Below are 15,295 nucleotides of genomic sequence, written 5' to 3'. Positions count from 1 at the left end.
GCCATGTCCCCACACATACACAGTTCTCTGTGCCCTCCCTGTGGCTGTGGGACCTTGACCACTCAATAACTGTAGCTTTTTATTTATTTCTGATGCGCTTTTTGCTGTCTTGCCATTTGTCTTTCGGCTGTCAACGCGCCTGACATTTCTATTTCATTGCTAGGGTGAAAGAGTGTTAAATGTGTTACTCTCTGGATACTCTTGTTTCCTTTTAAATTAGATATCCATGGTAAAAAATAAGTACTTTTATTATGAGTATGTTCAAATACGCATGAGACTTCATACATACATAAGCACACATGAACAGCCTAACTGTGATGGAGTCTCTCTTCACAAGCAAGCATGGCTAACTGTGACTGCTGTGTATCTGGCCGGCCCTCAGGTCCTCCCTCTCCTGGTACCTGTGGAACCCCTTGGCCAGGTTTGCCACCAGCAGAAAGTGGTGGTTGCAGTGACACCAAGTTCCCACACGTCTCAGGAAAGACCCAGTGAATAACCCCACAGCAGCTGTATGAAGCTCGCCAGTGCCCTTCCTGCACGTTAACGACCCAGCTCTGAGACACTGACCTGCAGGGAGCCAGGCTTTTGCAGAGCTGCTGCTCATGTCACTTGTTTTGCTGTAACAGTCAGGGTCGTGACCAGAGGATCTGCTTGTGGGATTTAGCAGAGGGACGGGCTTCAGTGACGGACTCTGTCTTCACGGAGAATGTGGGATTCTGCAGATGCTCTCTGTTAAAGGTGGCACAGGGACGCTGGCTAATGGCCATGGCAGCCAAAGCGCTGGAGGAGGTAGGAAGTGTCTCTTTTTCTGGTGCTTGGGAGGTTGCTTTTGGTTTTGCAACGAGATAGTTCAGAAGGGGAAACATCATTGCTCTCAAATTCTCTGCTCAAGGAACAAGGAACCTTTGGGAGTTCTAATCACTGACTTTACCTACTAGAAAGACAACTGAATTATATAACTCATGCTCCAACAGCAAGGATACCACCCCGAGATTTGTCTGACATTAAGTATTTGCAGCTGCTGCTGGTCTTTCACGTGCAGGAGTTTTGAAAACTCTTCTGGTGCTGCTGAATACTGTTAAAGGGGAACAAAAGTCCTTCTGGGGAACGAATGGTCAGAAAGTCTGTCATCAGACGGAGGTACTCATCTTCCGCCTGAAGCTTTGCTGAGAGAAGGGGAGGTGCAGGTGATTTGTAATGCGATATGTGGTCTTTCACCCCGGGCTAATTCTTTAACTGGTACTTTGGCTGGAAATAGTTGAATTACTATTAGTGGCCAGAGGTTTGCTCAGTGTGAGATAATTGTAGGGTCCGTTTCAGTTCCTACTGGGTAAGTCCACATCTAATACCCATTATCACAGCAATCACTGACTGACAGCTTCGTTGGCAATTTCCACTTCTGCTTCGCACAAATTGTATTTTTGTTTCTTTGAAGGACTATTTGAGGACATCACACAAAAATAATTTATTTTAAATACTTGATGTCAAAATACCAAACATTTGAAAAAAGAAAGAAGTGGCATAAATATGAAAAGAAATATTGTCGCCAATTGCAAATTGTTCATTAAAGGTCACATGCTTTTCTGGACTATAGGATGTGTATTTTGAAACTGAAAGTTGCATATTTTATATACGAAGTAATAAGTGGGAATGGTGCCTCTATTGCAAGAAAATGTGAACTTTTTATTATTCAGAAGTTAAGCACATATTTAAGTACTTTGTTGGCTCACAGCCAGAACGTTCAACCTTTTACAGAACTGAGTTAAGCCTGTAGACACATCCACTGTACCAGCAAATACAACCATTCCGAGTCCCATACCGTGTTCTGATCAAACAGAAAACTCTCTCCATTTTACAGCACTGCTTAATAATATTTAAGTTAAACAAAATTGACAAGCGCATTCTTGTGTCAGCCCAAGAGGAGGTTTTGTGTTAGGCAAAGAGTACACACACACACATTCTGGTAATGAAGAATTAAATAAGCATCTGATCCAAAGAGAAGACGTTTACCCCAATGTCTCTTACAACTCATCTCTGGTTTATTTTCATTTGTTTGCTTGGGCCCTGCAAACTGATACTGATTTGCTGTCTCCTGAGGTAAGAGAGTTCCACTCCGTGTATGAACCTTTACATTAGAACTGTGTCAGGTTTCAGTAAATTCACATAAGATCCCATAATATGTCGTGCTTCCAAATAGGCAGCACTGTGTGAGATACAGTACATTTGCAGCTTATGATTAAAATTAAGACTTAATAAGTGTTTATGCTTGGCTGGTGCCCAAAAAAAGAGTAATTTTGTCTTAAAGCAGGTTCAGTCCATAAATAATGAGATCTGAACAGGCATTTATTTGTTCATGATTGCATTTAAATCACCAATTATGAGTTACATGCACTTTTCTTGCCAATTTGCCAGAAACATGTTAAAAGCTTTATTAATGTGAAAAAGGGTGTGTTTCCTTGTGGCCAGTTTTAGCCACCCAGGAACACTATTAACCTCAGGCAAAGGCAAATCTTTCTCCTATTAAGCAAAACCAATATAAACACAGAACTTGAAGTTTTAGGTTACAGTTGTCAAAATATATGAAATAGTATTTATTTCTAAGGCTCAGTTGCCTCTAATGCAGACAGTCTCTGGAAATGTCAATCCACCATAGGCAGCTCATGCCTGCCTACCTTCTGCAAAAACATTTTCTCGTCTTCGCATTTTATGTTGTCCTTTGCGAGCCCAGCTGTAGCCTCTGTACCAGTTTGTGCATTTTTAATCAAGCTAAAGTGAAGGAGTTGTGCTTTTTACCTTTTAACCTGCAGAAGAGCATTTATCACAGCGCATTTACCTTTCCTCACTACGTAACCATTGGAGTTTCAGTCCTCTCTAGGAGGCAGTGCCCTTCGCAGAGCCAGTAACATCGCAAGCTGAGAGCAGGTCATCTTCGTGTTCATAGCCCATTTCCTGTAACGGCTAACTTGGTCATTATGTTGATGGCAAGGAAGTTGCCAAGATAAAAGCATCTTTTGTTAAGAGTGTAGCTCCAAAGAACCAGAATTCCCAGATGATCAAACTTTGGTCTGTTCATAGGTTTGATCTAGGGATTGGGCAGCTCTTTGCTGTAGTCTCCATTCCTCAAATCTGGAGAACGGTTTCCTGCTCCATTGCGAAGTGGCTTTAGAAAGTGTTCTGCGTATTGTGCTTAGTGCATTGTCGCCTTGCAGCCCTAGAGTGCAGCTGGCTTTTGGCAGCCCAGCTGACAACCTCTAGAAATAGGGAGATGTTCTGGCAAGCTTTGAACTAAAGGTATGGGATCAGAAAGCCATCGCAGCTGCTGTGGTCTTGACTGATAGCTCCCAGAGGAGCCGTATTTGTGTAATACCTCATCTCAGATGCTTAAGGAAATTTGCATGACTGGGGCTGTCCAACAGCACTGTTGGGCTTTTGCATATTTTGAAATAGCCTAGAATGGCTGGCGATGCTGGATTTATCAAATTTTTGAAGTCCTTTAATATTACGAAATACGCAGACCATTGTTTATTTAATTAAAACAAAAGATCACCTTAGTGATTAAGTATGCATTTGAGAAACAGCGATGTTCCTGGCAGCAAGCTTTTGATACCTAAGAACTCTTTCTCCATAGTTCCAGGCTTGAGAATCAGCCCAGAGCGAGGCACTTCTGTGTCAATCAAGACTGAAAACCTTCCAGTGCCAGACTGCAAAGGAAGGCTCCCCAGTCTTGCCTCCCATCATCCTGAGGTGGAAATGAGCTGCTTCCTTGGCAGAGGAAAGACTTGCTCAATGCTATTAAAAAAAAAAAAAAAAAAAAAAATCAGATCCACAGTTCTTTTCCATCGCACAGTTCATTACTGTCACTACAAGTAACAGTGGCAGCTGCTATGTAGACAGACTGCGTGTTTGACACAATATTGCCTGACCCTGCTTTGAATAGCGTCAGGCAATATTGTGTTAAAAATACCTGTATGCCATCACTGCTCCAGCCTGCATTAGCAGGCAATTCTGGAGCGCAGTCAGGCACTAAATAAAAAAACCCACCTTAGGTATATATATTGCCTATTCCACACAAGTTCTGTGTTACCATGACAGAACAGAGGAGATGATGCAAGTGTCCACAAGTGAATATAACTAAAACATTAACAACAGAGATGGAAAACGGGGAAGGGGAGAGGAAGGAGGGAAGTGTTTTCAGATTAAGCAGTATTACCTAGTGCATGCACAGTATCACCTACAGGATGGAGGGAAGACTAATACAGCTGAAGCAGAAAAGTGGAAGAAGATGTGTTCGTTCTCGCAGTTTGCCTGGTCTTTCCTAAAACAATGCATTTATTTAGACGGCTGTAGATTCCCCTACAGCTCCAACTTAACATGCATTCCTCAGTTTCCTCCAGACAGTTTTTACTAGAAGAGCTTAAACAAACCTTAATCACCTTAAAAGACTTGTGTTTTTAACAGCAGAATTTTGACCTGGAGCCTGACCAAATACTCTTGTTTTCCTGATGTCAGGTTCAGGTTCTGGAGCTGCCATCCAAGACGTCAGTCTGTACCTTGAAGCCAGAGGTGGGTGCCAAGCTGGGCATGCCCATGTGTCTGAAGTTATGGCAGGTAAGGCAAGAGCGCCTGCTAATTGTGAAATGTTTTCCCTGTGATTCATTTTATATGAAGCACATGAATCTTTCTTCACTTGGATTTTGATTTATTATCAAACCAATCAAGTAATTATACTATTAAAGGGGGGAAAGATTTGTGAACATCCTTAATGTAACTTTCAGAGCTTTCCAAGCTTTAATGGAAGATTTGCAAATGTTCAGGGAAAGCTTTGTATCCTTAGGAGAGATATGTTTTTTGCATCAATCAAGAGGAAAGTGAGTGACTTACCAAAGCCGGTTGTTTGATATGGTTTCTCACTGCATTAAGAACGATGAGAAGTTATTGGGTTACTTAAAAACAGTGATTTTAATGGCAGGTTGCGTTCACTTCGGTGCCCTCAGGACAAGGAAACACTCTATGAACATTTCTATTCCAGATGTACAATAGGAACAAAATATTTATGGTGGTACTGACTTTGGACAAAAAGGCAAATAAAAGCAGTTAAAGAAAAACACCCCCGCATTCGCAGAGTATTCAGCAAATGATGTTTATGGGGTGCCAGCAGAGAAAGACAAGTGGTACAAAATGGTGGCAGTAGAGGGAGGAAAGAGTTGAGGTGATTGGCCCTTAAGTTGGTGGCAAAGCCAATTCCCAGTTTAAGCCCCTGACTGCAGACTGTTAGAGGTCCGCAGTGCCATCCGTGCTGATTTCAAGTATGTTATTCCTGCAGGTTCAGCTGAACATTAGTGTTGGTTTCAGTTGAAAAAATTAATCAACTGGTTGTGAATTCAGGGCCTTAGTGTCTTCACTCAAGGTTCTGAACCAACTGAAGTCCAGAGGAATTCACTTGCTGGCTTCAGACAAAAGCAGGAGAGGCCACAGTTCAAGTCCCATGCTGTAATTAAAACTTAGAAGAAAAAAAAAAAAGGGGGAGGAATTAAATAGACTGATTAGGCTGTTATTAAACAGAAAGTTTCTCCTAAAAATGCAATCAGTGTTCAGTACTCAATGAGATGAATGAGGCTTTCTGTCTCCTGGACGTTTTTTAATAAGATGAAGATAACTGAGAAAATGTTCAGTGTTGAAAATGTTGCCTGTATAAAAAGTCCTCTGTCTTGCCATATTTTCTACATGCATTAATATTGCTATTCCTCCAAGAAGCGGAGCAGGTGCAGAGTCTTAATTTTATGTAGTTTTTAATTTTGTTGCCAGTAGGGAAAAAACTGGACTGGGAACTGGGAGAGGTAAATTATTCCATGTAGATTCTGGCTTTGGGAAGTCACCACAACTTCCTAGACTGCAACAGGTAAGGAGAAATAATCCCTTACAGTCTCACAGCTGTCTCTGCTCTTTTACAAATGTGTGCAACTCGGTTTAAAAGCACAGGGGAGAAGGATACTCTTAAGGGCAAATAATTATATGTGGCGTACCAAAGGGACGCTCTGCGTTCTGGTTTGCGGTTTCACTGGAAGTGGCTCACTGAGTAACCCTGTAACCATAAAAGCAGGAACACAAGCTAACCCAGCTGCACCCCTTCCTGAATAGAGGCCATCCAGGATTTCTTTGTACATGACTCTGTTGGGCAATATCGACATACCCAGGAGGTGAGCACTCCCCATCGCTTATGGGTAACGTGTTGCCTAAGAGACTATTTGATGTTGATTATGGCACAGTAAATTAACAAGTTGAAACAGAAGCTGACATGGCGAGATGGTCTGAAGGAAGTATGCTCAGGGTTGTTGTCCAACAAGACTTTGGGGGCTGCAGCCATGTACTATCATATTTTTATGAATGCCAATAAAAAAAGATCCACGTGGCAGGGAAACAATGCACATGAATTAGAAACTTTTAGCGCAGAAGGAAATTGAGGCTTAGGTTAGGCTTGTCGATTAAGCCCCACTGGCTTCGCCTAAGCAGTTGAAAAGCTTGCAGCTGTTTATTTTGCTGTTTTGGAACTTTTTTCCCTCTCGTTTTACCAGATCTGTCCTTAAATGTTTTAGTTCATTCAGTGGGGTTTTCCTTGTGAAGGTTCACATTCTTAATTGTCCCTTCAGCTTCACACCTTCCTGCTATTACTAATTGGGTGGAGTAGGATTTGCAGGAGTTAAGGATAGACTTCCCTTACATTTTTTGCACTCCTTGGGGAAGGCATCACGTTGCGTAACGGTGCAAACAAAATAATTCAACAGGAATAATACATGTAGAAACTGGAAATGCAGAGTTACTACTTTATATAAACTATAGCAATTATTCCTGTTGAGTTGACAGCAAATCACCTTCTCTTCCTTCCTTGACAGTTATCCAAATGCAACAACAAAATGTTCTGCTTAGGAAGAACAATGATTTATAATTTAATTTTTCCACTGAAACAGAACATGAATGGTGAAGACTTTTAGCCAGGAGTGTCCGTTATTAGGCACTGAAATAAACAGGCCATTGTGAACCACTGCTTGGTGAGCCCAGGCTGAGAGCTCCCCTGATCTTTCAATAGCTTTTATTGTTTAAGAATACGTACTTATTAAAATATTACACTTCATATGGTTGGGGAAAGTCAGGAAGAAGTAGTGTGGGAGACCTTCATTTCATAGAACACAGTATTTTGTTTTTAAAATGGACCAATGTTAACCTCACTTGCAAATTACTGGGTTTCAAATCTAAGCTAAGATACCTACAGGAAAAAGAAAGGTTCTACTTGGTATTTCCTGTAATGCTGAGCACTCATCTGTCTCTCCGACCTTAATGAGGGTTATGAGCACCTAGGAAAATCTGGCCATCCCATTTGGAGTGAGGCAGAGGAGCCGACCCTGCCCATCCACCTTGTCTTTCCCTGGCTAATGGAAGCTATGGCTCCTGTGGAGGAGTCCTGTGCTCTTAGAAGAGCAGTAGAAATAATTGTGGGGGGGTTTAAAATGCCCATTCTGGGGGCTTTTTTTAAGGTTAATTGAAGTACCTATGAAATACTTTATTTTGCTTTGAAAGTTTTACCCTTTGTTAAATATAAATCAGATCTGGAATGTTCATTTCATTCAGATTTTAACTTTTCCCCGGTATTAAAACCCAGGTACTCTTCATTCAAAATACCTGGTAAGTTGACATTAATTCACGTATATTTGACACATATTCATTGCTCTGATGTTATTTTAGCAGATCAAAAATTTGACAGAAAAAAATGTGCACAGTTCTGGGCATTATGAGAGACCTTCTTTGCAGGCCTTTCTAGCCAGAGCATGCTCCCTATCTTAAAGCAAGGAATGAGGCTCCTGCAGGATCCCAGGTGTGCACAGACCTGTTCAGAAAGATGATGTAAGGGATTTCCCCTTTGGTTTCCTTCTTATAAGGGACAATTTTCTTCTCTGCTCAGTGAGATCCGTTCCTTGTTCAAGCAATTCTCTAGGCTGAATAAATCTGAGAAAGAGCATGAGGCTTTTACTCAGCAGTCTAATAAGACTTAGACCACCCATCTCTTGTTAGTTTAACTCCCCCTAGAATAAATAACAACCAGTGGGAGAATAGTCTGGGCCATTTAATAGAGGCAGGGAGCCTTTGGCCACTGCAGGCTTGTATCATGACATTGACGGCCAGCAAGTTGGAAGAATGTCATTCAATAACATGATACCAGTAAAAATTAATTCTTTATAAATGTCCTTTACCTTTATTTGGATTGAATGTCAAGGAAACAAATCCTGTAGGATCAGATGGCGTTTGGAAAGAGCTGAATAACCTACCAGATACTTTTCTTAGGTGTGCCTGCATGAGGTGGTTGTAACCCCAGTGTCTTTATTTTGGTGTTTCTTCTATTAAAGAAATAACTGGCATTAACAGATGCCTGTTTTTTAGTTGCTTTTCATTAGGGATTTGCATCTTCACTCACATAAGCAGTTACTGCTTATGGGGTCATTAGTCTTTTGGCTGGAGCAATGATGAATACTTTCCTTAAGTGTGACATGTAATCCAGTAATGTTCCCTTCTTTGAGTTATTTCAGAGGCTTAAATAAATTAGGTGTCTGCCCAGGGTGCCATGCCCTTTGGCCTGTGACATCATTAATCAAAATAGCTTTCAATTGGCTACAGTGGGGCTCAGGCGCCTGTTAACCCCTTGGTGACTCGCCCAGAGATTCCTGACAGAGGTTCAGTGTTTACCTTTAAGCACTATGGTGTGCTTGGGTAAATGATCCCTGTGTGTAACCCTACACTTGGCAAGGTGAAACTGAACGCTTGAAGCACGGCACTTCTTTCAGTGTCCATGCGGGTTTGTGTAGCTTGAGAGGAACTCGGTTGCTCCAAGTAATTTTTTTTAAGGAACGCAAACCAAGTGCAGGCCATGAAGTAAAGCTTCTGAAAACTTCAGGCAGCCTTTTGTCAGGTGTTGTAGAGGACATCAGTCTGGATTTTCAGAGAAATTTTCCGTATGTATGTGTGTATATATGCGTAGGTTAGATATATATTATATAAATACAGAAATTTATATGTAGGTATAAAAACCGTAAGTGTATGTCAGCAGTTACTTAGTGATGCTTTTTGTAAGTGGATGGACTATCAAGATTTGAGATTCAGACTTCGGAACTTTTCACTCCTAAGCCAGTCAGCGCTTTTGTTTTATTTTCTTGGTGCTTGGACTGAAACCTATCTGGGGATGGTAATTTTCCTAACGGGCTATTTACTTCTCAATTTTACTTTTCTCTTGATCAGCTCAGCTGTGGGTCACAACCTTTGCTTCTGGCTGGCTATGAAGATGGATCAGTGGTCCTTTGGAATTTGTCAATGGGAAAAGCGTCGAGCCAACTTGGTTGCCACCAGGAGCCAGTGATGAGCCTTGACTTTGACTCGGAGAAGGCCAAGGGGATCTCGGGCTCATCTGAAAAGGTGCTTAGCATCTGGAGCCTCAATGAGCAACAGAACCTCCAGGTCAGGATCATTGGCCCTCTAGTGTCATTTATCCCACTTTGCACTAACAGTTTGATAGACTAAAAAAATATTTAGTCATGAAGAGGAGTTGTTGCAGATCTCTAGCTAATTAATCACAGACTGGTTAGAATGTCTGTGCTATGTGACTAGACTTAGAAAAAGATGGTGAGGATTTAAAAAAAAAAAAAAAAAAAAGAAACAAACCCTCTCACATGTTTCTGGTTTTACCAAAGTTGCAGCAGGCACACAAGCCTAGCATTACTCAAGCCATAGCCTCCGTATCTTCATTTATCACGTTAGTAGTATTCAGCTCTCAGAATGTCCTAAACATTATAAATGACTTATAAAAATGAGAAACAAAGGATTGCTTTTCCAGAGGTTCTGCTTGAATGGATAGAGCTTTCTTTCCACTGTGGGAAAGACAGAAATACTCCATAAAATACTTCACAAAACAAAAAGAGGAGTAGTAGCCCAGCTAGCACCAAGAGGACATGAGGTTTAGGCAACCAGCTTCCTCTGGCACCTTTAGAGCCCTAGCCAGAGACAAAGTAAGTTAATTGGATGTATCTCTTGTGTCTGAGCTACGCGAACCTGGGATGGCTGGTTTAGAAGGAGATCTCATCATCACCAGCTCAGACTGTGCTAGTGAATGGCAATAAATATTGCTTAACGTAGACAACTTTATCAAGTGTTCCAACAGTGCCAAGGGGTTAAGTACGTTTTAACTGGGTGTGGAAATGAAGTGCATAAAAGCTCATGAAAATTAAAATGGTCCATGCACAGCCTCTCCACTACCGAGTGCTTTAACCTTTTTTAAAGTGGCAGTTGTCCCCTGCATGTACAACAAAGAGGGCCTGAACCAGCCCCTGTGTGCCCCCATATCACCCCTGAGAAGAGAGCTGCTGCGTACACCAATTCATGGAAGAACGATAATCGTTTTTCCAGCTTGCAGCTTTTGTGGGGAGTTTTTAGGTAGTGTGGCAAGTTAATGCTGTTTTCTGAATGGTGCTACGGGAAGAAAAGCAAGTGCTTGGACATCCAGCTGTGACTCGTCACCTGGGGGGGGCACTGTGAAGGTACATAATCTGTTAGGCCTCACCACACAACCAGCATTTATGGAGTGGTAGGGCACTGAGACCCCCGTGCACGTGGTGTAAATGCAACCAACTGAGATGAAGTTACACAGCACACACTGAGGAGAACATCCGAACTTTAATAGGCAATATGACACGAAAGGAAAGAGGCACTCCAGGCTGAAGAAGTAGCAAAGGTGTTCTAAGCTAATGTGATAAAGAGCGTTAACAAGTCTGATACATAGCTGTTGTGGTTTGGGGGGTTTTTGGTCATTTTTGCCCTTCTCCTGCCTGGGTCTTTCTGGCACTATTGGCACACATCTGCACCTCGTGTCCTTAGCTCTGGGAAGCAGAAAGGAAAGTGAGCAGGTAAGTCCCAGTAAGAAACTCGGTATTGAGACTAGTTTTCTAAGGCCCAGAAGTCTGACATCATGACAGGCTTCTTAAAGCTTCAAACACTCTGGTGTTGGAGAGGAAGCTGTTTCTTCATATTAATTATAGCTTTTTTCCTAAATTCAAAGGAAATAATTGTTTTCCACAGCAGATTTCAGTTATGAGTTAACTGTAATGCAGGGCTACAGGTATGATTCATGGGAAAAATAAGCAGTTGTTCACCCGAAATATTCCAAGCATTGTTTTCCACAGGGTATTCACATTCCCAAGAGATGTAGGGTCGGTTACATCTTCAGCACGTCACGCTGATAGTAGCATTTCTCAGAAGAAATTTAAATGCCAAGTATTATAAACTATAAGTAATGTTTCTGTGCTTCATGCATAGTGTGAATGCCCTAATAAAATGCATCTTTCACATAAGCACTAGAGATTGTCAAGGACATAGATTAAGTTTTTTTCCACTATTGCCTTAATAATATAAACCAGATGGGGATTTTTTTTTCCCCTGACATTCCAGGCACCTGAGGTAATGGTAGACATTGGAAAGCCACTCAGTGGCACATTATTTTTATTCTAAAAGGTTTTAATAAGTAAATGTGGTACATAGCTATCTGCCGTTGGAGAAATAATGACGCAATGATGGTACTTCAGCTCTGTTTTAAGTGGCAGTGTTCCAAAGTGTCAGTGAATAGATGATGAAGGTAACTTCATGGTTTATTGCTATGGGGAAAGTTTGGTGTATTGTCTTCTACAAGAAAGTTGCTGAAATCATCACTGTCAGCAAATGACTGGATTGGGTATGAGCCTTCTGATTTGGATGAGATAGTGTAATTACGTGATGATGTTTGCGGTAGAAGGTAGGAGGTAAACAGCTTCTGCAGGTGAATAAACAAAGCAGAACTAAGGAATCTGATAATCACAGCTCCTTTATAAATAGACAAGAAAAGATAGTCTATAAGCTGTAATGTAAGTAAGAGCACAAGTTCTGTTGTCTAGGTTGCTGAGGCTTTTCCCTCAAATGCCAAAGCTAAGGCTGCTGCTATCTTGGCTATTTTTCTAAGAAGAATAGGGCTTAAAGACACGATTTAGGTGTAGGAGAGGGAGATTTTAAAAACAGAAAACTCATAGATAGCATGTGTTAAGGAAGAAAGGAGAGGCGGTTATCTGTTGGCCTCAGCATGTCAACATTTCTTAATGGATCTGCTAGTAGCTGCAAGTGTCCTGGTCATGACTGGCTGGAAGCAGCTCACCTGTTCTTACCTTTTTTTTTTTTTCTCTTAATTAGAAGCTGGTTTTCTGGCTGGGAAATGATGTTTGTATGCATTTGACTACAGTAATTGCCCCTGAGTGACTGGATGGCACAAATCCTGGCACTGGGATTTTACCTGGCTGCATATACCTTGAGCAAGTTGTTTGTTTTGCTCTCTCCCCTGTTGTATTTGCAGATCATGCACAAATGCCCACTGTTCCCTCATGTTCCATAGCCAAAAGGCATCACCATTACAGGCTTCATTTTCAAGTTGTAGCTTGCTGATGACTGCAACTTCTCCCAGTCGCCCTGATTTTGCTGTATGGATCTTGCCCACATAATTGACAGTAATGATGGGAAGCACCACACCCAGGATTGGTTATAGCCATTAGCTAATAATCTCAGTTACAGAGTAAGGCCCATCGTACATTTGCCAGACTGGTGATGTAAGTAATAAATCCTTCCCTTGCCAGTATGCATTCACCAACAAAAATCCCACTATTTGGTGTAACTGGGGAGTTTGGAAGAACATACGTACTAGCAAAAAGCACAGGTTTTACAATAGCAGCCCCCCCAAAAGGCCCACATGCAGCCTCTTACTGCTCATCAGGCTTGAGCAAAACTTGCTGTCCTCTGTTCTGAACTAGTTGTAGACACATTTATCAGGTCCTGTTTAAGAGAGGAATGTATGGAGTGTTTAAGCAGCATGTCAAATTTCATTTAGCCTTTTTACTCATCAAATTGTGCATCTCTTGCTGGTTTGAGTAAGTAACTGGGTAGTTGTTATACAGTAGAAAAATTGCTTCTAGCTTTGTGCCTGTAAGATTCAAAAATGTGTCCAACTGCATCTGAAGCCAACTCTGACCAGCATTTCTGCAGGTTTTGTTTTCTACATCCAATATTGGAGGTAAAATTACCTGCAATTAATATATTCCTTATAATCCTGCACTAACTGTGCATCATGTTAATCCCTTCCTGCCTCAGAAAAAACAGCAAACAACCTGCAACATATTAAAACATACATGAATTATATTAAGCTTTGGTACAAGATAACTACAAATGCAGTCTTTAGTAGGTGACATTAATGTATCATTTCCAATTGTGCTTATAAATAACAGCACTTCAAAGTCAGCACACACTCAGAATGTGTTTCCCATATCGTGACAAAAGCTAGGCAATTCCCATACGTGGGCACGCATGCACACACATACTCTCTGGTGCATATACTCCATGTGTTTCAGAGAGAGACTGCTAAGTAATGCAAGTTACCCGAGGTGAGAACGGAGCTTTTCCTCTGTGCTTCAGGGGAAATGCATGTCAGTGAAGTGAGAACTTTTCTTTCCAAGGGCCAGGTCCTGTGCAGCCCCAATGCCTCCTAAAGATAAATTCCTTCCCATTTAATTGTACCCCTCAGAAACTTGTGCCCCGGTAGTCTCCAAACAGTAACAAAAGGCTTCCAAGATTGAAATCAATAACTCGGTCATAATCCCCTTCTTGGAATTTGGTGTAAATGAAAGTCTCTTGGGAAGGAGTACTAGAAATACAGATTTCCTGACACTGTAACCTAATTCCTGGAAGCATTCCTTTCTCAAGACTGTGGTAAATGCTAGCACAGCTTATTGGGGTTTTTGTGAGGGGCCACAGTAGCAGAAATAAGTAGCAGGTAGTTTAAACATCAGCTCAGAAGCTCCGCATGGGAATATTGCAGAAGCAGGGGAAATACATGGCCATAGCTCAGAGTGTTGCAGGTCATACAAGAGTAGCTGGAAGAAAAGAACAAAGCTCTGTAGTCTGGTTCTCAAAACCTTGACTCAAGAGTTTTACTTGTGGCAGAATATAAATAGCTGTAAATGCAACAAACTAAAAACATACAGGGAATGCTTTTATTTTTAGAGAACGGTGCTGGAGATAGATGGGCTGAAGTTAAGGTCTTTTCTATCTCTGTCTATAATTGTTCTCGCTAAGGCATCATCTACCATGTGGTGAAAAGCTCCATACCACCTGTGTGATACTAGTTTGTATGGGTGGGCACTTACACCTTCTAAAATCCCCAAAAGTTCCTCCTTTGCTGTTTTAAACAATTGACACTCACCTGTAATTTTCTCACATAGGTTTACAAAACACACAAACTTGTCAATGCCGGCATATCTGATATCACCATTCGTCCAGACAAGAAGATTTTAGCAACAGCAGGGTGGGATCATCGCATCAGGATCTTTGGCTGGAAAAAACTGAAGCCCTTAGCAGTGCTGGACTACCACACAGCAACGGTCCATTGTGTGTCCTTCTCGGATCACACAGACCTCAGTGAGAGACTGCTGGCAGCTGGCTCAAAAGACCACCGCATCAGTATCTGGTCAATATATACATAGACATGACTTGTTCTGCGCTGTCATGGACTAAGAAAACAGCACTTGTGAAGCAACTCTTTACACTGTAATTCAAACCTGGATGTGGGGAAGCAGTAGAATGTATTTTCCAGGCTGAAGTAAGAGTCCTAGGTTAATTCTTAGCTGCTTGTTCAAGCTGCAAGTTTTGTTTTCCAGAGAGGGAGGTGGATTTTTAAAATTCATAGCAAGCAGAGCAAGGCCAGTCACAGACAAAGACACAGAACAAGTCACTTTGAGTTCTGCTGCAGGTTTGTTAACAGCTTTTCTTTGGCAGGTTGCTTAGATAACTTGTGCCAATATCTTCTTTTGTGAAAAAGAACTGGAATCCCTCAGACTGCAGTGGGGGCAACATACATCTTGTTTGTAAGTCATTTGTGTATCCAAGAATCTGAATCTGTGTAAAATACTACTCTTTCTTGAAAATTTATACCCATTAAACCACCTCCAGTGGTTTCTCATTGTCAGTTACTTTTTCTTCCCCATAACTGAAAGGCTATCAGAACAACCTTGATTTGTTCACACTTCTGTCAGTTTCTAACCTAAACCAACAGCCAGGAATGTGACTAGGGACGGCCTTTGGCATTTATGAATTTCATTATGTCTCCTGTCACCTCAAGCCTCACAATTAATCACAGGAAAGAAAGGGAAAAAATCTTCCCCTGCACTGCACTGCAAAGCTATGTAAAGCTTTT

The 15,295-nt window shown here is 41.5% G+C and overlaps 2 protein-coding genes across 6 annotated transcripts in view; both read left to right on the top strand.

Annotated features, from left to right (window-relative positions):
* Positions 1-8,676, top strand: part of TXNRD2 (thioredoxin reductase 2) — a 94,419-nt gene extending 85,743 nt beyond the window's left edge. The window contains exons 26-27 of the mRNA XM_056353721.1: positions 4,510-4,608; positions 5,787-8,676. The gene's annotated coding sequence lies outside the window, so the exon portion shown is untranslated. The remainder of the gene's footprint in view (positions 1-4,509; positions 4,609-5,786) is intronic.
* The window catches only part of GNB1L (G protein subunit beta 1 like), a 43,393-nt gene extending 28,337 nt beyond the window's left edge, over positions 1-15,056 (top strand). For all 5 annotated transcript variants that reach the window (XM_056353768.1, XM_056353757.1, XM_056353795.1 and 2 more), the window contains exons 4-7: positions 627-789; positions 4,510-4,608; positions 9,283-9,498; positions 14,325-15,056. In XM_056353768.1, coding sequence (XP_056209743.1) covers positions 627-789; positions 4,510-4,608; positions 9,283-9,498; positions 14,325-14,585 — 739 coding nt within the window. In that variant the 3' untranslated portion in view covers positions 14,586-15,056. The remainder of the gene's footprint in view (positions 1-626; positions 790-4,509; positions 4,609-9,282; positions 9,499-14,324) is intronic.
* Positions 15,057-15,295: the final 239 nt, after the last annotated feature.

This window comes from Falco biarmicus, chromosome 1 (genome assembly GCF_023638135.1).
Source record: "Falco biarmicus isolate bFalBia1 chromosome 1, bFalBia1.pri, whole genome shotgun sequence".
NCBI classification, from domain to species: Eukaryota; Metazoa; Chordata; class Aves; order Falconiformes; family Falconidae; genus Falco; species Falco biarmicus.
The sequence above is the reverse complement of the archived record's forward strand: the minus strand, read 5'-3'. Positions and strand labels throughout refer to the sequence as shown.